This window comes from Chelonia mydas, chromosome 16, assembly GCF_015237465.2.
Source record: "Chelonia mydas isolate rCheMyd1 chromosome 16, rCheMyd1.pri.v2, whole genome shotgun sequence".
NCBI lineage: Eukaryota > Metazoa > Chordata > Testudines > Cheloniidae > Chelonia > Chelonia mydas.
The window spans coordinates 11,945,976-11,967,647 of NC_057857.1; the positions used below are offsets into that span (position 1 = coordinate 11,945,976).

At 46.3% G+C, this 21,672-nt stretch overlaps 1 protein-coding gene across 6 annotated transcripts in view; it reads left to right on the forward strand.

Annotated features, from left to right (window-relative positions):
* FAM102A (family with sequence similarity 102 member A) overlaps nucleotides 1-20,292 on the forward strand; it is a 49,048-nt gene extending 28,756 nt beyond the window's left edge. For 3 of the 6 annotated variants that reach the window (XM_037879565.2, XM_037879564.2, XM_043530122.1), the window contains 8 exons: nucleotides 1,006-1,122; nucleotides 1,691-1,737; nucleotides 3,963-4,117; nucleotides 5,666-5,770; nucleotides 6,094-6,283; nucleotides 6,485-6,606; nucleotides 7,858-7,927; nucleotides 8,855-13,978. In XM_037879565.2, the coding sequence (XP_037735493.1) occupies nucleotides 1,006-1,122; nucleotides 1,691-1,737; nucleotides 3,963-4,117; nucleotides 5,666-5,770; nucleotides 6,094-6,283; nucleotides 6,485-6,606; nucleotides 7,858-7,927; nucleotides 8,855-8,900 (852 nt within the window). In that variant the 3' untranslated portion in view covers nucleotides 8,901-13,978. Of the gene's footprint in view, nucleotides 1-1,005; nucleotides 1,123-1,690; nucleotides 1,738-3,962; nucleotides 4,118-5,665; nucleotides 5,771-6,093; nucleotides 6,284-6,484; nucleotides 6,607-7,857; nucleotides 7,928-8,854; nucleotides 13,979-17,443 lie in introns of those variants that run through there. The other 3 variants (XM_043530119.1, XM_043530118.1, XM_043530120.1) reach the window with 1 other exon arrangement.
* The last annotated feature ends 1,380 nt before the right edge of the window (nucleotides 20,293-21,672 follow it).

Below are 21,672 nucleotides of genomic sequence, written 5' to 3' on the forward strand. Positions count from 1 at the left end.
AGAGACGGCAGCCGGTTCTGATTGATTAGGCTGAATGGGTCAAGGAGAAAACTTATCACCAGAAAGTGCAGAGAACATGAACAGTCCTGTTGGCTTCTTTGATTGATCGTCTAGGTGGGGGAGTCAGTGTTCATCATAAATCTTTAAAGGACTAGGAGTGCAGAGTAACATGACTGCTGCTTTTTGATTCAGGTTCTTATGTGTTCTCCTATCAACGCACTTGTAACGTGTATCTGATTTTGCTTTCTATCTGCTCTGCTTGTAGTTTGTTTTGCATTCTCACTCACCTGTGTCCTTTTCTTCTCTAGTTTATTAAAAGAACTAAGATTTAGAGAGACCCTAATTAAAAATCTCCTAAAACATTCCCTTTCCTTCCTGTCTCTCAAACTTTCTGTTGGCTGGCTAACTACTAGGGGTGTGAGGGAAACGCTGTTCCAGGTGCACCCCATCAAAATGGCTAAGCTCTAGGGCATACACCAGAGGGTGTCTGGGGTTTACTGCATTGCCAAAGAGATAACTGGATATCTACAATTAAAGTGACTTCTGGCTTGCTTTTCTGATGGTCTCGTTCTTGTTTCTGAGAAACAATGTGTCAGTTTCATCTACAACAATATCCTTTCATCTCTTGGCTTGCAGGCTCCAGTGCATTCTGGGATGTCCTAGTACAAAGAGTGCCTTCTTATGTTTGTGTATGTGATTCTGTTTTTTCCACATCATTGACCCAGTGCCTTCCACGTCCTTGGTTATGCAACAACCGCAGGCTGGTTAACACTGTCCTCACCAGAACTACCATTGTGTTTCCTTTCTCCGTACATAGGCTTCCTGCGGCTCAGAAATGTTCACCTAAGATCGTGACTAGAGTAGATGCTGACATGTAACCACAGCTGCACAGTGGTCTGCATAGGCATCTGCCGTGTACCACAAACACATTCTCTTCCTTAGTGCATCACACACAGAACAATCTCTTTATTGAGCTTTTTTTTCCCTGTTTTCTCTTGGCCACAGCTGGGTTTTGCTGATCTGAATCTGGCAGAATTTGCTGGCTCTGGATTCACTGTCCGATGCTGCTTGCTGGAAGGATATGATACCAAGAACACCCGGCAGGATAACTCCATCCTAAAGGTGCATAGTCAGTGTCCGCGTGGGAGGGATCCTAGAGTTTGGTGCATTCTTCAGAAATCCCGCCTGAATTTGTAGTACAGAATTTTGTTCCCAGCCCTCCCACTTGCGTCCTCATGGGCAGGGATCTTCAGTAGAGAAGCACCTTCCCAAAGCTAGACTGGAGACAGACAACCAGTTTCTCACTTCCATAGAGAGCAGTCACTGATATGTACAGATATGCAGTTAAACAACAGCATTCCAATAACATCCTGTATCTGCGGGTAAAACATGAGCAGGCAGAAAGTCTTGAGTGCACCATTAGCAGCATCTTTCTGAGCAGGAGGTGCTGATACATCTTGGATATAGTGATACTAGTGGCTTAAAATAATGCTCCGCTGTGTCCCTCAATCTTACTTTTGTGCTGGATGGAAAGGCAGTCCAGCTGATCCAAAGTACTGTGCAGGCTCCTGATTCCTAGATCCCCCTCCCCCAGTATCACAGGACCCAATGCTGATATCCCCATTGATCACTGACTAGTTGGGTGGAACTGGCAGTTCCTAATGACCTGTATCATTTCTATCTCCCATAGGTCACAATTGGAATGTCCCTGCTCTCTGGGGACCCCTGCTTCAAGACGTGAGTTGCTGCATCGTCTTCCACTTTTACGGAACCTGTTGCATTTGATGGGGTTTTGGACACAAAGCTGTTCCCTGAAGGGTGGGGCTATCTACCCTGAGCTGGCCTAGATCCCTGGTAGAGCCCAGTGACATACAAACATGATCATGTGCATCTTCTCCATAGATCACCTAGGCAATTTTATAAACCAGTAAACTTCCCCAAAAGTACAGTAGAAAAAAAGCTTATAATTGGGAATCTGGACTCCTGCATTCTATCCCCAGCTCTGCCAAAGACTCTGTGTGACAGGCAGTTCACGTATTTTCTTTGTGCTTGTTTACCCATCTGTAAAGTGGAGAAAACATTTGTCTTACAGAGGTGTTTGTAAAGCATTTTTAGATATACTGATAGAAGGTGTTATACAAGTACAAGGTCACTTTTTGACTTCTTAGAACTGCCAGTTAGTGGTATCTACTACTTACATTTAAAAAAATTCTGACTGGATTAAGGGATTAATGGTAACAGCTACAAATGAACAGGTGAGATGAGCCATGAAAGGAGACCTGTGAGAGACTTCCCGAAGTGTGCTCCCATTTTGGCTTCTTCGCTGCTTTGTGATGGAGAAAAGAAGCATAATTTTTTTAAAAAATCTGTTTAACCTTAAAAAAATATCAATAATTTAGTTTTGATTTCTGTCCACCCGCCTCCCCGACCGGCTTTGTTGGAGGACTTTTTTTTTTAAGGCAGGTGGTGATGGGAAGTGGTCCCAGGTCTGTGCTGTGATCTGTTTGTACACCTTAACTGAAGATATCCTTTCCGCCAGTGCTAGGCATTGGAGACTGTTAGCAACAAACCCCAGCCCTCGATATGAGCTGTACCGTTCTGTCGTTTTGTGAGCAGTAGTAACCAATCTTGAGGCATTGGAGAGAGATTTCACTATAGAAAACAAGGTCTCTGAGAGCCACAAAATAATTGTGGTATGAGATCCTGACATTGTTTTGCAGTATTTGCATAGTGACTTCATGACAATGCCTGAAAACAGTGAATCAAAACCACAACAAATATATTACGCTATAATGTTGAAAACTCCTGACTGGGCTATATGTGCATCTCTTGGCATCTGTTCAACAAAATAACTTTTTTTTACTTCTGCTGAATGCTTCTTGGAGTCTACACAACTTTTGCCTCTGTAGTAATGTCCGTTACAGATGTGACTTCAACAACATATAAGGGCAAAAGCCCTAGTATAGTTGGATTTATGCTTGCAAACATTTGCTGGTATAGCTTATTTTGTTTGGGGAACTGGTATAAACTGTACCTGTAAAAACACTTTTCTACTGATATAAGCTGTATCTAGACTAAGAGGGTTCACCCCCTTTCCCAAATGCACTTTTTTGATGGGGGGAGGAGATTCCAAAGATTTTAGATTTTAGTGGACAGTTCTCGTGTCCTGTGTTTTAAAAAGGATGTTGAAAAATTGGAGAGGACATGGGAGAACCAAAAAACCCCTTACAGTGAGAGAATAAAGGAGTGCAATCTGTTCAGTTTATCTAAAACATTGTGGAGCTGAATTGATTATAGAGTATAAGTGACCTTGTAGGGAAAAAATGCTGACTACTGAAGGGCTAGTTCAAAAGGCATACCAAGAACCAGTGGCTCGAAGTTAAAGCCAAATTCAGATTAGCCTCACACTTTTAATAGTGAGGGTGATTAGCCACTGGAACAAACTTATCAAGGGAAGTGATGGATTTTCTATGTCTGGATCTCTTCAAATCAAGATGCTTTTTGGAAGATATGCCTGAGTCAGTCACAAGTTATTGGACTTAATCCAGGAATAACTGAGTGAAATTCTCTGGCTTGCATTATGCCGGAGGTCGGACTGAATGAATTTTATGGTTCCTTCTGGCCTTAAAATCTATAAAATAGTCTGGGTTGTTTTTTTTTAAGTGACCAGTTGAGAGGACAAAAGACTTTTTTTTTTTTTTAATCACTTGTCAAGTAGTAGTTTTGCTAGTTCTCTGGCCACTGTAGTCTTCTAAACTAGACAAAGACCTGAATTTCTAATGTAAAAAACTAGGAGAAAAGCAAAGGTTTTGCTGTGTTCCCTGCTTGCAAAACTCCTTACAGGCTTCCATCCTTCCCCACAAAGAAGCAAGAAGGGAGTGGCCCCCTTTGTCGGTCACCTCCTCAAGCTGCCAGTTCTGCTTGGGTAATTTGTGTCACGTCCTGTCTTTTGGCTATTGCAGGCCTCCTTCCACAGCCAAATCTATCACCATCCCGGGACAGGACTCCTCCCTGCAGTTGACCTGTAAGGGCGAGGGGACGACCAGTAGCATCAGCAGCTCAGCCACTGTTGGAGCAGTGCGCCCGGCCAAGTCGAGACCCACCATTCTCAATCCAGGTACAGGCCCTCTGTGCTCAAGACTGATACAGCACTTTGTTGTTCCAGGATTCCATTAAGCTTACTGCAGCGCTTGGAAGGTTAATGGATCTGTGCATTGCACACTCTCCCTCACCCGTCCTAGTGTCTTCGCTAATTAAGAAACCTGCAAGACTCTCTCTTAAATGTAGCTGAGCAGTGGGAACATGAAAGTGCAGCACGTGTATTTCTGTTAACAGAGGAGATACACATTCAGGCAGTCCCTGCAATGGCTTTATCTTGCAGTCCTCTCTAAGGTGCCCATCGCTGTGATTCCTCCTGTATTCAGTGGCACTGTTCACCCCTCCGCTGTTAGGTTTGCTCAGGCTGATGTTTAGAAAAGTTCCTGCGCAGCTTTTAGTGCTTCAGGGTCTGAGATCTAATGGCCTCATTCCACCTGCTGAAGCAGAGTTCCTAGACTTCCATTTTTCAAGGACATTGCAGCCTCCCCTGGCTCCCCTCTTTAAAGTGATGGGGCTCCAAATATACCGTGACAGATACATAGTGCACCAAAATCTGGAGCTACCCAGTTCACCTCAGTGGGTGAGCAAAGGGTAAGTGAGGGTCTTTATAAAACCTGGCATACGTGTTTACCCAGGAGACCAAAAAGGCTCCTTACAGCCCTTTCACACGCAGGCGGAGATGGGGAAATCGGGAAATTCAGAGGGGGTGCCGACTCTTCAGGCCACATTCAGAGGTGATGTAATGATGGTGAAACTCACCCTTATGAGGGTAGAAGAGCAGGGGTTATAGTAGTAAGAAAAGCAGTTAACAGGAAGGAGTCCTTCCCCTTCCTTGTTTTATATCGTACATTTGTCTGTCCTCCTTTAGCCTCACCCTTGGGCTGAGTTCGAGTCTGAGCTTTACCATCATCTCTGACTCAGACCCCACATCCAACTTGTACCTGTGTATATGAGGGAAGGATGGATTCAGAGCCTTAACTGGCAATCCACCTCGCTCTTGTCAGCCTGTCACAAACTCGGTGCATTTCCCTACCTGTTGGGATCCTCCCGCATCTGTGTTGGAGCTTTGAGAATCCTGCCCCTTTTGGTTTTTGTACCACCCTCTGTCACTCTTCACTTGAAAAGTCCTGTATTATGGCCTTCGCCGTACTCCACGGGCCACTGTTGGTCTGAGTAGTGAAGAGCCTATAAATAACACCTGATCTCTTGCATGGCGTGCACCAAGCTGGCTTAATATTTTTCAAAGGTATCTTTTTACTTATGAAATAGCTTCAGACGTGACCTGTCATCTCCGTGGGCTTGAGGGATTGGAGATCCCTGGTAACTCCAGAGTTGGGCACCCCATCAGCCACTGGAATGGGTGACTACTCTGACACAGCCTCTCACTGCTACTGTCATCAATGGTCCCTGGCAGCTTCTAGCTCCGTGCAAGTCAGTGCAGAGCAACAAGTGTGCACCCTTCCAGCCTTCCCTGGCCCTAGTGCAACAACGTCCCCATCCAGTCTTTCTGTGGGAAGAGGTGAGCTGGCTGGCTGAGAGATAATGTGAGTGCTCCATTGTTTGGCAGGTGTTCCAGAGGAACCAGACCAGAATCTGTCCAGTCCAGAGGAAGTATTCCACTCAGGGCATTCACGGAACTCCAGCTATGCCAGCCAGCAGTCCAAAATCTCCGGTAATTGTTGACCTGCTGAACTTTGGCATCCGTGTCCAGGAAGGCGCAGGTCTTCAGATCTCCAAATCTGTTTTTCTGTGGCACTCTCCTCCTTTGAGAGTGATTCACAGCCACACCTCTGACCTCCAGCTGCTCCTGAGCCTGCCTTCTGAACTCCCAGTTTTGTGATGACTGCAGATCTGATCTGTGTAATCCTCTGCCTTTGTGGACTAAGGTTCCTCTCCTCCTCAGTGAAACGTCCCTGCCCTGCCTGGAGACTTGACTATTTGCACTGTGTTGCTATGGGATGGTAGGTTTGGTTTGTAATGAGTCTCTATCCACAGGTTATAGTACGGAGCACTCTCGCTCCTCCAGTATGTCTGATTTGACCCACCGCCGGAATACGTCCAGCAGCAGCAGCGCCTCTGGGGGGCTCAGTATGACAGTGGAGTGTCCTGAGGGAGAACGGGACCACAAACTAGACAAGCCACCTCGCCCCCCAAGACCAAACATCCTTTTGGATAGATCATCCCGGTAGGTACAGTGTAAAGATGATATCTCTGTGGATGGGGGAAGGCCTAGAAACAAAGGATCCTTCACTCTTCCTTTACCTTTATGGCCTCAGATTTGCTGTTGCTATAATCTGAAAGGAAGAGGCTATAGCTAAAGGACACAGACATCACTGCAGCCTGTGACCCTAGGGGCTGAATCTGTTTGTTTTTTTTCCCCTCCCAGAAGGAAAAAGGATTCAGTGGAGAGTCACCCAACGTGGGTGGTTGATACTAGGATTGATGCTGATGACATAGTGGAGAAAATTATGCAGAGTCAGGATTTCTCGGACGTCAGCAATACTGAAGGTGAGATTAATACAAGGCCCAGAGGGGAGACTTGCTGCTCCTCTTCCAGCCTTAGCGACATTCATCAACCTCTCTAATCCCAGCTCTGGCATCACCCGATATTGCCTCCCACGCCCCTGTAATTTGCTGTTAGTACTTGCTAGAAGTTTCAGTGCCAGATACCTTAAAGGGACCCCACTGATGTGAAAACTGCATTTCCTTCTGAAAACAGTATGTACCTGCTACTGTTACAAGTAACTGCAGCCGTGAGGCTGGAGGCAAACAGTCCTTCTCTTTTCCATGTTTACTTTTGACAGCACTTCATGTGTAGTCAGTTTCTCTGCTCTGCTGCTCAGTTGGATCACCTTCCTGCATAGCTCTGGGGGCAGCTCCTGGGCATGCTTTTTCCCATGCTGTGCAAGAGGGTGTTTGCCAGTAGCAGCAGCGGAAGCAGGGTAGGGGTGTGCAAAGAGAGGGGAAGGAGGGGTTTAAACATACTGGCACTCGGGCATGACCAGAAGATCCTTAAGAATACTGCAGAGGAGGAAAAAAGCCTTATCAATCTTTTTAAAGGAATTGAAACCAATGTTTTTAAAAATTGGTCAGTTTAGGGAAAATTTCAAATAGTCCTCTTTTAAAATAAATGCTTTTTTTTTTTTTTTAAACTAATTTTCTTACCTATTATACAAACCACAGCTTAGATTTACTAGAACTCAAAACTTTAATCTAATTTGGTGTTCATTACTCACACAGTTCACGGTGCGCGTTTCTGTCAGCTTGGATGATTAAAAAGGAGTTATCGTGCTTCATTAATGAATTTGCACTTCACTCTCTGTGGGAAAACTAGACAGAACAGGGTACCTCCATAGAGGTGTAATGATTGCAAATGCTGCAGGGGAATATTTTTGTCTTTGTTTGAGTTTTTAAAATCCTATTAAGGACTCCTTAATTCATGACACGGTTTAGAAGTTTATAAAAACCCAACCTAGCCATCAAAACCATATTCATTAAAATTTGTTTTTAAAAGTTTACTCTTCCAAAGTCTGATTTGCCCCAGGGGTCTTTCCTAAAGCAACGAGGAGAGGGAGTTCCACGAAGCTTCACAACCATCAGAGCAAGAGTGTAAACTCACCCGCGCTCACGGAAATGGAAAGAAAATGGATTTTTTTCCCTTGCTGAGCATTGTGTAACATGGACCGGAGGGGACATCTGGGGATTGTCAGGAAGGACTGTGGATTTTACTATCTTTTCTTCCTCTTCTCCTATCCGCAGACAGTAACCTGAGGTTGTTTGTGAGCAGAGATGGCACAACTACATTGAGTGGGATTCAGCTGGGAAACAGGTATGGCTCCTGAAAGGTTGGTGGACACTGGGGCTCGGTAAAGATAGGTAAGCTTGTTCTTTGTGTTTAGGAGACTTTCACCTCACCTCAGTAGAGATTTCTGAAGATCGTGTGACATATGATGGCTTTGTTCCCACATTAATACTCTTGGGATCCCTTTAGTCACAGGATGCAGCTGTGCTTGTGTGTATTCAGAGCTCAGCTGAAGCTTGACTAGGGTATTTGATCTTGGCTGCTAGAATGGGGACAGAGGGAAGGTGTGCAAAAGTACAGAACAGTCCAGGGTTGGTCTATCTTTCTCTGCTTTCAAAGCCTGTTCAAGGCAGGCAACTTTGTTGCCCCCTGCTGGATTGTAGCAAAACTGCAAAGCCTAATTCATTCTCCATTCTCAGCTGCATGCTTTCCTGTGTCCATTCAGAGCTCGTTTCCTCTGTGAGGAGAGATGCTATTAAATAGTGTTCCCATAATGCTTTGCGCTGCCATAGTGCCTTTTATCACAGGATCTCAAAGCCATTTATGTTCACTAAACCTCACAAGCTCCAGGATAAGTGGAGTTTGGGGTGAAGTGTCTAATACAAAGTCACACACCAAGTCAGTGGCAAAGCTGTGACTAGAGCCCTGGAGTGCTAAGGCTTTCGCTGCTCCAATAGACAGCTTCTCCTCTGGAGCCTTTCCAAATGTCCTCTGCCTAGCCTCTTTCATCTGTCTCTCGCAGGAAGGAAAAGTGTGTGACAGCCAGTTCTCTTTCCAGCTTTGGGATGTTGATTGCCATTTGGCTGCCTCGCTTTTGTTATGCAGGCTGGTTTAGCTATTTTGAGTATATTTTTTGTTTGGAAAAAATTCCTGAATTCTGAGCTCTGCGTAGATGCTTCTGTATTAATCTAAAGATGTAAATACAAGAACTTGTTCTCCCCCCTCCTCCTGCAGGGTCTCATCTGGAATTTATGAGCCAGTGGTGATTGAAACCCGTTAAATGTGAAGAACAGGGTAGACCTGCTGGCAACAGACCCCCTACCCCGTCCTCTGCCACATGGATGCCAATCTTTACCTCTCTACATGCAACATTCCAGAAGGGATTTCTCCAGACCCCTCCCCCTATGTTTGCACTGCAGAACGCCTCCGAGACCATACCACTCCAGAACGTGCACTTTTCCTGCCTTGGCATTAACTCCCCACTCATCCCCGTGCTTCCAAACACCCTTGAATTCCCTGCAGATCCAAGGGGTCTGTCTGGAAGCCTTCTCTTTGTTGGAGGATGTTCCTCCCTTCCCCAGTCCCTCATTCCATGCATTGCTTCCTTACTAGGGATTTCTTCACTCCTGTATCTGCAAACCTTTGGGTTATACCACTGTGAACTTTTCAAACCACTGAAGGGGAAAACCAGAACTGACAAACCACGAGAGCAGTTCCTTGTTGAAACAATGAGCTGGCCACTTGCAGGATACTTGATTCCACTGATTCTGCATTGTGGATTGCAAGGAAACTTCACCTCCTATGGCAACATTTTACTGAGCAACGAATCCAAAAAACCAACCCCCCCCCCCCCCCCCCCCCCAATCATCTGTTCATAGGAAACATTTCCCAAAAGTGCATTTCAGAAAACGAATGAAACAGAGATGGAAGTCAATGTTAAAGGTTAAATGCTATCGCTTGTTAGCTTCACTAACTGCAGTACTGCCTTTCACTGCTGGGCATGGGAGGCCGTTTTCATTGGTTGGTATTAGCAGGAGCACTTTAGAAATCCCATATGTGCCCAGAACAGGGGGTGTGATTTGGTTGTGATGATCTCTCCCGTCATGGCAAGAGTGGCTAAACGGTTGTCTTTCCCAACCAGAGCCAGTGAGGGAACTGGTTTCTGGTTGGCCCTTCGTGCTGTGCGAGAAGGGAGCCATTGTCAAGTCAGTCCCCTCTTACGCTGGGGAGCAGCTTTGACTAATGCAGAAAGAAATGGCTAAATCTCTGCTACTTTGGTGGAGTGGAGCCCTCCTGCTGCACTAGCCACAGCAGCCATTCTCCTCCGCTCCGGAGGTGCGAACTCTGGGTCGGACAGGCTTAAACCTGTCGTCTTGGTTGATCTTTTCACGGTTGAGCTTTTTCTCATTTGGTTTCTGCAGTTGCCTGAAACATTAACTGCCCTTTTTTTCCTGGCGCAATGTGGCAGAGAAGAGGTGAGCCTTTTTCAGCTCCCACTTGTAGATTTCTCCCGGCTGCTGAATTCCAGGTGAGGATCTAGGCAGGCTTCTGCCTTGGGTCAGCTGCAGGCTGTGTTCGCAGCCCTTTCTGTACAGGCGCTTTCAGCCTATAAGCTATTTCTGTGTGGTGCTCGTTCGTGTTTTGCTGTTGTCCGGTAGTAGCACTCGGCAGCCATGCGCTTTGACTAACAGCACACTCCAGGTCACTCGCAATACACATGTGCGTGCACACACATCCTGTTTTTCTCACACACGCTGTCCCATTTAGCAGGAAGAAGTCATTTCTGATTGATCTTTTTAGTTTTTCAAATTCTTAATTATGGCCAGGCTTTTTTCAGGACTAAAGGTTGTGTCCCTAGGTAACTAAAACACACGCAGATGAGCTGCTGGGAAAGGCAATTCCACAGACGATTGCAAGACTGAAGGGGCCTGGATTTCTAGTCTGACTAGCACCGGTGGCTTGGATGGGGAGGATTCTGTGAGCAGAACAGCAAGGCTGGCTCTAGCTGTTTCTGCGACAGACCCACCAGTCCCTCTCCATTTGTTCTATAGCTGTGCAGACAGCATCTTGGGTGGGCACTTTTTCTCTCGGCCACCTACCTTCCCCTCCGAAAGAATTAACGAATCTTGGCCTAGGCCTGTCAAACCTTCTGGTTGAACGTGGGAAAGAGCTCCTGGTTAGACCAAGTCTGTCCAAAGCCAAGGCCCTTTCACTCTTGCCTACATTTTAATCATCATCTCCTCTCCGCTCGGGTTGGCACCGGGTAGCGGGTTGGTGAGATGCCCAGCTGGCTTAGGTAGGGCTGGCTCTACACTGTTGAGGATCCCAAAGGTTTGGAGAAGGGGGAGAATTAGTTACTTGCCTCTCCCTCCAGAGCTGCTGCCAGAGAAGGTGGTTGGCTGGCACAGCGCCCCTCCAGCAGTGCTTCCCACTGCTTTCCCTGTGGGCAAAGGCACTCTATGGTGCGGAGCCCCCTGAAGTCAGTGGGAGCAGTGGCTGAACTGTGGGTGTGCAGCACTCCTGGAAACCGGCTCCTAAATGTCCTCCGCCTTCCAGCAGCAGTTCACGGACTTGGGAGGAGATGAGTAACCCAGGAATGAGTCCAAAGCCAGGTCAGTTTAGCTGCTTCCTTCCGGTATCCATCTTGCTTGTTACTACAGCAATGGCTAGGAACCAAGAGCCTTTGTTCTGGGCTCCAGCTGGCAAGAGAGGTAACTGGTCTGGGAGGGGATGTTTGCTTTTAGACATGTCACAAAACACCCTTTGAGACAAAGGGAGAAATAGCTCCTTCCAGGGAGACAACAGGAGGAGCAGGTTAGCTTTCAAAACCTATGTCCTCCCCTGTCACCAGGCTGGCAAGCAACCCTAACCTCTGATCCTGAGAGGTTGGAGAGCTGCGGCCTTTCTGTAGATTGCTGTCTCTGGCTTTGCAGCAGTTCAGTGCTCTGCTGTTTAAATTCTTGACAGTTTTTGTGCCTCTTGGTCTTGTTTCCTGGCAGTTGTTGATGAGTTTGTAGATGTTGGTCTGTTAGCAGCTTTTAGCTCAGACCCCTCCTGTTTTCACTAAGAGCAGCCCTAGTCATCTGGAACAAGTGAGTACAGCTAATCTTGGATTGTTCAGAACAGGGCCAGGGAGGGAGGGAGGGAGGAGTTGTCTTTCCACATACCACACCAAATTCCAGCTTCGCATCCTTCCTCACAAGTGATGCCCAACAGTCCCGCAGCCTGGTGCTGCATGTGTACTTTGGAGCATGGAGGGAGGCTGAGCAGGCATTGGGATCATCTGGACAGCAGCCCTGCTGCCTGGCTGGAAGCTTTGTATCTTGCAAGCACTTTTTTCCTTATGGCATTGCTGGTGTTTGTTGCTAGCTGGGATGCTGAAGAATATTTTGCGAGTTTGACAAACTTAAACCACTGGTTAGTTTCCAAGTCTTTTTTCCTTGAAGTTTATTGAATTTTTATAAACCCAGCAGGCTGGTGTTCTTTGACTGCATTGTGGTGTTGTCGTTGTTTCATTGGTATTTTATTCCAGGGGGGCTAAGGGAGGTAACTTTTCCTCCCCCAATTGTCCCCTTCTCAGGGGATCCAGAAGTGAACTAGGCAAGGGAAGGGCCCTCTGGCAAGATTTTGCATCCCTGATCAATGGTGTAGGCCCTGGTCTCTGGTGCAGGAGAGCAGGATGGTTAAGCTGGGCTGGCCCCGGGGAGCAGAGCTGGATTCCCTGCCCCCCTGCCCTCAGCCCCCAGGGCCAAGTTGGAATGGAATGGACTGGATTCCACACTCCCCATTACAACAGATTAACATTTCAAGACCTTTCTATTTGGAAGCCCACTGCAAAGCGTGGGGTCTTCAGCCTATCTTTTTTTATTAACTTTTTTAAAGAAACTATAAACTGAAGAATTTATATGGGAAGGGCAGATGTAAAGGTCATGACTCTGCATAGCCCCCAAATGAGTCAGGGAAGGAGACTGGCTCGGCTCTGCTCTGGATGGGAATGGGGAAAGGATGACCTAATGCCTCCAGTTTCTCTGTGACTGGCACTTTAAATGGGAGCTTTCATGCTGTCCTGATGATTTAAGGACAGTCAGTTTCTTAGTGTCTCCCCCACCGTCACCCTCTGGAAGGAAAGTTTAGCCCTTTTAAGTGTTTGTTTTGGTTTTTAGAGTGTTTCGAACTGGGCTGAGATCTGAAGAAAGTTGTTGCATTAAAATTTAATAGGAGGGATTGATTTTATTTTATTGCGTCGTTGTTTTAAAGTCATGGTTGTGCAGCTGGACTCTGCACTCACCACCCTCTGGGAAATCTCACTCCAGGTACGCTTGAGACTAGAGTGCCCAGGTGAGAGAGGCTCCCCTCCTGGGGAGAGGGAGCTGAGCAAACCTTCCCCACCCTGTTCCCTTGCTGCCTTACCTCAGGAGCTGCTAACTAATTCATTGCTCCTCTCCTCTCCCCCAATCCCAAGCTGAGGGAGTTGCTGCTCCAGTGACTCAGTCCTGTAGACAGGGCTGGTCTCTCTGGGCCTGTTCCCACAAACACTGCGCCCGGTAGCGAGTGTTTGTGGTACTTACAAGCCGCCACCTCTACCTAATGGGCTGATCCTGCAAAGTCCAGTCCCCACCCCCCAAGCTGCATTTTCCATCAGCCCTCCTTTGCAGTCCTAACCCAGTCTCCTCCACAGCTCCATGGAGCTGTTGTTCCTACCCCACTGGGAAGGAGTGAGCATAGAAAACCTGGGAAATTACAGGAACTTGGAAGAAGGTTTGAGCTGGAGGTGCAGCTGATCCTCTTACTTGCCTTGAGAGAATAAGAAAATGTTTGTTAAAGCCCATATTTTTTCATGTGGGGGGGGAAAGGGGAGATCATGTTTTATTCTCTTGAACGTGAATTGAACTCAGTGATCTTCAGAAGAGAAGCGCACTCGATTTATATTCAGATGCTATAGAGAGAGAGATTACAGATATTTTTGGAAAGGGAATGGGTCTATGCAAATTTCCAAAATGGCTTGAAAGAGAATTTAACTTTTTTTTTTTTACTTTGAAATCTAAAGAAGAGAAAATCTAATTTTTTTCACAAAGCAGAAGTGCGTGGAGAAAAGCTACTTCCACGGCTCTATTTTGATGTTGATTCTCGGAAAGTTTATGGGCTGGAGGGAATGACTATTTTTCACCATTTTTATCTTGCTCCTCTAGTTTTGTTTCTTTTCTAATGGAATGCTGTGCCATCTTTGATTCAGCAGATCGTGTCTGTATTTTCTGTATCTGGTTCCTAATGTAGAGAAATAACAAATATAAGAGGAAATCACTATAATGTCAAATGTTGTTATGGTTTTGGGGAAAATAAAGGTTTTTTGGTACTTCACTTATTGATCCTTGGTTTGTTTCTCTCCCCCCTCCCTCCCCCCCCCAGTTGCATCTTGGGTTTTCTTAATCTCCCTGCTGATGAAAGTGAAGCTGTGTATATGCAGTACCTTGCACAGTGGGCTCCTACATGTCCCTGCAATACAAATAATTGACCCATGGAATCCCTCCAGGAATTCTGGGATAGCAGCTAAGCTATGAAGGGCTTATTTAGCAGGACTCTCCCTCCCTTGACTTAATTACTGGAGGTGGGTCGGAAGGGAAATCAAGAGGGTTGCAAATAGCACAAGCCCCACACCCAACGTGTAGTGGATCCCCTGAAATGGGGGTGGGGGTTTCCAGTCTCAAAGAGGAATACAAGAAAGATGCAAAGTAGATCTAGCTTGAAATGCCTGAGCAATACATGGAAAGGGAGTTTGGTCTGCATTGATGCAATTGCCACCATCTTGCCCAGTACAGGAAAAGATAGTGTTCGATCCTGGGCAGACCAGATCCACCCTGTGTGCCTGCATTGACTACTGCTTTTGTCCGGAAAGACAAAAGGCAGAGGTTCCCAGACTGGTCCGTGGAGCATCTGCTGGCCATCTGCAGCGATCTGGCTGAACACATGGTTCTGGTCCCTCATTTGAACTGTGGAGAAGCTGGGAATTTATTAAACAGCTTCAGAGGGCTAGGCTAGTCTACACGCTACCCAGGTTTTGGTGATACAGCTATATGGGCAGAGCCACCTCATGTAAAGCTGCCTATACCTAGAAAAGGAGTTTTTCTGCTGCGTGGTAACACCACCTCCCTGACGACAATAGCTGGGCCCACAGAAGTGCTCGCCTGGATTTGCCAGCATACCTATGTCAGCTGGCGGGAGGAGAGAGTGACAGACACAGCTATACTGACAAAACTTTGTAGCATAGACCTGGCCCCAGTATTCCCCTTCCATGAAGGTTATGGCTGTCGCCACTACAAGGTGGTTGTGAGATTGCACATGGAAGGGGAAGTGCCAGCCAGGGAGAAATGAGAACCCTTGCTGTAGAGAGACTCAACCTGCACCCTTTCCAAGATATCTGCTTGGAGCTGCACGCTGGTTAAACTTGGCATCCTGGGTTTTGCTTCATCCTCCCCCAAAAAGTTTCTCTGTTATCAAATGCCCAAATCTTTTAAATCCCACCCATATACTTCCTCACTTGCCCCATGGGCTCCCTTTCAGTGCCATTAATACCTTTCAGCTGGCTGGTTGGGAGCAATGCAAGACAGCTCCTTCTTTTCTCTTTCTTCCTGGCAGGGGTGGACTGATTTTAAATCAAGGTGATTTAAACCACCAAGTGGAAAGCCTCGATTAAAATCACTGATTCTAAACAACTTTTCCATTTGTACTTCTGTTATTTCCTAGAGAATGGTGCATTCTCATTGGATGATATAACCATTAAAATATGTTGATTTATAGCTACATGGAACCTTTACACTTGATTTGGTACATCTTTTTGCTTTCCAGGAGAGTACACTGTAACAACATCCATTTACTTAAGCAATTATGTCGCTTCATATTTTCAGATTTTTATTAATTAGGCATTTTTAGTATGTTAGGAAATGGTGATTGAGTGGAGTCATAAATATTCATAATTTGAGAACTAAGCCAATCAGAGCTCAGGTAGGGAGGAGCTATAAAATAGGGGTATGAGACCACCCAGGGAGACTCATGGGATACACCATGGTGTCAGCAGCTGGGTCCCAGTGCCTGTGATGACTTTGCTAGTCTCTTGCAACCAGTAGAGCACCCCCTGAGGGCCCTCTTCACCTACCCAGGATCAAGCCCTTAATACTGCATGTGACCTATTATCTATGAAACTTGACCTCCAAAGTTAATGTTTTTCCCTAGGTTCTTCCTTTACATAGAAAAGCAGCCTTGAACTCAAAAAATTTTTATAGACTCATGGATTCAGGCTACTTACTTTTTATTTAAATGTTTAAAGAGATTATAATAAATTTAGGCCTTAATATATTTTGTATTACATTCAAATTCATTTTAAATTAGCTTTTTTTAAAGTATTTAAATAATATTTAAAAATCCAATTTAAATAAAATCTTTATTTAAAAAAAATCATTTTTATCCACCCTGTGGAGTGGGGGATTGCATGCGAAAACTGCATTAATGCGATTTAGGATGCATTCTTCTGGCTACATACAATACTTAGTGTTGGCCGAATGAGCTGATTTTAATCCACAGTCAGTCCGTTTCAAGATGTCAAAAGGATCACAAAGACCAGGTGTTCATGGGAATTGAAACCAGATCAACCTGTTAACCCTAAGAAAATAAAGACCAGTGCTGGAAGAAGCCTTGGCCCTTTTTTAGACCCTGAGTGCTGCATTTTGAGAACTGTTTAGCAAAAGGAAATTCACCACTGGCACTTGGTGGGAGCAAGGCAAATTCTGCTCCATTTGCTTTCTAGGTCAGGCATTTGCCCACATTTCAACAGCAGCACCAGTGTTCTTAACCTAGTCCCTAGAGCACTGTGCAAACATGCACTAATGTATCCCCACCCTTTTGATGGATCCTGTAATCTGTAGATTTGTGCTTTAGGTGCCTGTTTAATTTAGCACATGATTATTTGTAGTGCAGAAGTACACAGAGGCCTCAAGATAAGAATGCCATTGTGCTAGGCACAGCAGGGTAGGGCAAAGTGCAGCAATGCACATGCACTTCCTAAGTGTCTGCACAAAGGAGGGTAGTCCAAATAGACGAGACATTTAAGGGGTGGAGGAGAGGAAGGATTATTTCCCTCTTTTGTCATTCTCTCTGACTCTGGCCCAATGAGCTAATGGGATCCTGAGATCCATAAACAGGAATTTCGGGTAGAAGTAGAGGTTCTTTTACTTCTCCATTTGCTGCACTGCTGCTGGAATCTGATGTCTAGTTCTGGAACCCATGATTCAAGGATGTTGATAAATCCGAGAGATTTCAGAGAAGAGCCAGGAGAATGGTGAAAGGATTAGAAAGCCTGCCTTACAGTGATAGACTCAAGTAGCTCGACCTATTTAGCTTAACAAAGAGAAGGCTAAGGGATGACTTGATTGCCGTCTAGAAGAACCTATACGGGGAACAACTATTTAATAGGCTCTTCAATCTAGTAGAGAAAGGTCTAACACGATCCAATGGCTCGAAGTTGAAGCTAGACAAATTCAGACTGGAAATACGATGTAAATTTTTAACAGAGTAATTAACCACTGGAAAATGTATCAAGGGTCATGGTGGATTCCTAATCACTGACCGTAATTAAATGCAGACTGGGCATTTGTTTCTAAAAGATCTGTTCCAGGAGTTATTTTGGGGAAGCTCTATGGCCTGTGCTATACAGGAGGTCAGACTAGAAGGGTGCCTCTCCCCCCTCCATTCGTTGTACAGGGCGCCTAGGCACTGAGCTCAGGCTTTATGGATTGCAGAGGCATTCCTGTGACTCTCTTTTTTTTTTTCTAGGTGCCTCGTCACTCAGCATTGCATACCTAAGTGCCTTGCCTTAACCACAAGGCTGATCTTCCTCCTAGGAGGCTGGCCACAGACTTGTGTCTGTGTTATTGTCGCTGTCCCAGCCTGCCCCTCTCTGCTGGGACATTGCCGGAAGGATTTCTGTATCTTAGGGCTCGTCTACACCGGCAATGTTAAAGCACTGCCGCGGCTCTAAAAAACCCACCTCCACGAGGGCTTTTTTCACACTCCTGAGCGAGAAACTTGCAGCACTGTAAAGTGCCAGTGTAGACAAGCCCTTACTCTTTGTTGACTTTTCAAATCTATGAATGAAGCAAATGGATGTACAGCAGGTGTGTTCAGTCTGAGTATGCTCTGCATTGCACGGCCGGGGGGATTAACTGAGAAGCTGGTTGTAGCTCACTGTGCCTGCCAGAGCTGACTATCGAGCTGAGGCATTTCTGGCTTCCAGCTCCACAGCCTCCAATAGCCTGTTCTCCTTCTCTTTGCTGTGTTTACAAACGCCCATCTCTTGGGACAGGGTTCCCCGCTTCCCCTGGTCAATCAGAGGCACAATCTGGAGGGAGGTAAAAACCACAAGAAGCAAGTCCTTTCTAGCTCCCTTCATTTTAGCTTCTTTTTAGGAAGCCAGGCCCTGGTTCTGCTGTGAATATTCCTTGTCTACATAGGAGAAACTACCTGGCACAGGTATAGTGGAATAACCTGATCTAGCTATTCCAGAACAACTGCCCGGGCTGGAGCCACTGTTCCAGAGCAGAGCCATTTGAAAATGAAGTAATTAGTCTGGAATAAAATAACTTATTTTGCAATAGTATCCACCGGGGCAGTTATACCAGAATAGCTACCGAGGAACAGTTATTCTGTTCTAGCTACACCAGGAAGTTTCCACCATCAAGACAAGCCCTAGGGCCCAGCAAGAGCGGGCAAGAAGGAATCAGGAATGGAGTCCAATTAGAAACTGGAATGTGCAAACTTAACTTCCACTCAGATTCCTTCCTCAAGGCTTCTGAGCCAAATTGCAATCCAGCCAAATTCCATGGCATTTGTGACTTTCCAGTTTCAGGAAGGAAGGGTTTTCAGCATTTAACATTTTTAGGGAGGGAGGTGGCTCCCTTGATTCTTATCTACGCATAAGAGCATTTAATCTGTTTTCTTGCAACAACAGGTAGAGATTTATCCTCAAAGCCCTTTACAAACATTACTTTAAACCCCACTAACCATTGTCAATTGCCTCCACCCCCACCTCCTTTTTTGTGAGGTGCAGATGTCTCACCTTGGCTAAATAAAATAAGCAGGGTTATAGCCCAACCAGTGTCCTTGCTGGATTTGGTCTCCTGGCCAGGAGCTGTTCTGAAGTCATAAAACAGACTTCAGAAGAAAATGAAGTAGAGTTCACTGTTAATAAGAGAGGTTTCTGGATTTGAATGAAGTTCTTTTCTCAAGTTGGCAGGATGTTTGAAAAGCAGTCAGTTCATATCCACTAAGCTGATGGCACCTTACCAATGATAAGTTACTTGTCCTAGAATCTAGACAGACTTGTGACGTACTGTCTGATCAATCATGATAACCTAGTCAGGGAGATGAATTAAATCTCAACACACCTCTGCGCTAAATAGAGCAAACTCTTAAATGAGCATTGGCTGTAAACTCAGATTCTCCATAGGTCACTTAATGAGTTAACAAACAACGTTAAAGAATTAGATTGTGGGTTAAATATAAATGCATCCTTCATGGCCACAGAGAGTTCAGTGAATGTTATCTAGCTGCTGATCTGCTGTTTCAACACGGGCTTTTTTGGAACTCTCTAACTACATCTCCAGCTGGGTTTTCATTTCAAGACTATTCTATATTTAAGAAACTCATGGCCCTGATGGGAGACAGCCCAGGATGAAATATTCGGCTTGTATGTAACAGTGCACAGAGTGATCGTGTGCTCCAGCCAACAGCACAATCTGGTTTCCTTTGGAAGTAAATATTTTGTTCGGGCTTTTCAAACACATTAAATTAATATCCAGTTTACAAGGCCTGGCATAGCATTGAAATGAAGTCCTGTGTGGCAGTGAGTAATTCCTAACCTTCAAGATTCCTTGCCTCTTGCACATTGCTGTACGTCAGCAAACAATCTGGAAATGATGATGCTTCTCGCATCTGATTCAGTCCTCTCTAGTTCTTCTCAGAATTGTGGAAATCCCTGGAATAATTCCTTGTCTGTTAGCTCTTCTGTAATTAATGCCTTCTGCATTCTCCAACCTGTTACCCAGCTTTGGGCCTTCCTCCTGTTACTGTTTGCAGCTTGTTGGGAAACAACAGTTAATCCGGGAGAGTGGGAGGCTGATTCTTCCACTTTGATGTGCCTTTCCGGGGGAGATTAAGCAAAACAACCCGTAGGTCCCCTGAGAGTTCAGGCCTGGGGCGTGTCTCTCTTCTGTGGACAAAAACTCATCCCCGTCTCCCAAATCATGGGATAGGGTAGAAGGTCTGTGCTACCTAATCTAGTGGAAGGTGTAGGCATCCCTTCCTACCTCTCCATCCTGTATCGTCACTTGTAGAGGCAGATAGTTCTAGTACTGACTGATGATAGGAATCCGAAATGATTCTCTTCAACACCAGGGCGATCTGAAGGCTATTACCATGTGGTGATGTATTGCATCTTTGTTTGCTGTAACTTGTATTTCAGTAGCACCTAGGAGTACCAGCCATGGACCATGCCCCCATTGTGCTAGGTGCAAACACAGAAGAGAGACAGTCCCTGCTCCAGAGCATAAGACAGCTAGAGGCAGACAGACAAGGGAGTACAAGGGGAAAATGACCATATTGACCTCTGTCACTTCCTCCCCCCCCCCCCCAGTGACCACCACACCTACACAGCTAGAAGATCAACCTCTGGGGGCCATGTAGGATGGTGGTTACTCCCGTCTACCTGTTCTCTGGTGGGGCCCCCCTTTTTTGCTGAATTCCTTGATTGGGGCTTTCGTGGCACAGTGCCCTGTCTGTAACTGTGCACTGTCTTGGATTTTCAATGCCTGCAGTGGTTCATCCATCTTGGCAAATACCATGGGCCTTTTCTCCCCTGCCTGGCACCTGGTGTAGTCACTTCTGTGTAGTCACCGCACCAGTTGTCTGCATTCTCCTGGGTGCTTGCGGGTTGCACCCTTTTCACACAGATTTGAACAATTCCTGGGATGCAAGCAGTGGAGAATAACAACAGTACCTCCCTCTTCAGCAGTAGATCTCACAGCACTGTACAAAAGAGGTCAGTACCATCCCTATTGGACAGCTGGGGAAACTGAGTTACAGAGCAGTGAAGTGACTTAACCGAGGTCACGCAGCAGGCCAGAGGCAGAGCCAGGAACAGAACCCAGCTCTTCTGAGGCCAGTCCAGTGCTCTGCCTACTAGGCCACATTTCCTTCAGGCCCTTTGTTTTCCCAGCAGCTCTGTCATACCAACTAACCCCCTTGATTCCTATTTTATAACTTCCTTCTATCACCACTGGCCTCTGCTTGGGTCACTCACCTGGGCGTGTGCATCTTGATACTCGCCTCAACGAAAGCTAATTTGCCTGTCTGAAGACACAAAGGTCCAGTCTGGCAGATTCTGCCTACGCTGGGTACCTGAAATAGCCCTAGTGATTTCACTACTACACAGGGTTGCTTGTGTTTGCGGCATCAGCAGGTTACAAGGCAGAAACTAAAGCACAGAGCTGGCAAAATAACTTGCCCAAGCCGCAGAGTGAATGGAACCCAGACTCCTAATCGGAGCACCAGACCATCCCAATCCACTGAAACGGGAGACTTTCCTCGGCCTCTGCTTGCTCCAGTGCCTGGCTGGACTCTTCCTGGGTGTGGTCCTCTTCCAGTCCCCAGACCAGTAGCAGAGCCTGCACCAGGGCTGCTCCTCCGGGCTGATCCGGATTCCTCTGGCAGCGCGCGTGGGACGGAGGGCACAGGAGCCTGTGGCAGGGAAGGGCTGATGAAACGTGGGGCTGGGCGTAGACCCAGCCCCAGGCTATTCTGAAGCATCTAACCCTGGGATTGCAGGCCCCACAACCCTTGTGTTCATCTCTCCTACTCAGTCAAATCCTGAAACGACCCCGTCACCCTTCTCCTGGTCCCGCCCAAAGCAGCCATCCATCACTTTAGGAGGAGGAAGCTAGGTGGGGGCATTCTCTGGGGCCTTTTCCCTGACCCTTATCCATGTGCCCATTCAGCCCCAGGAGGCA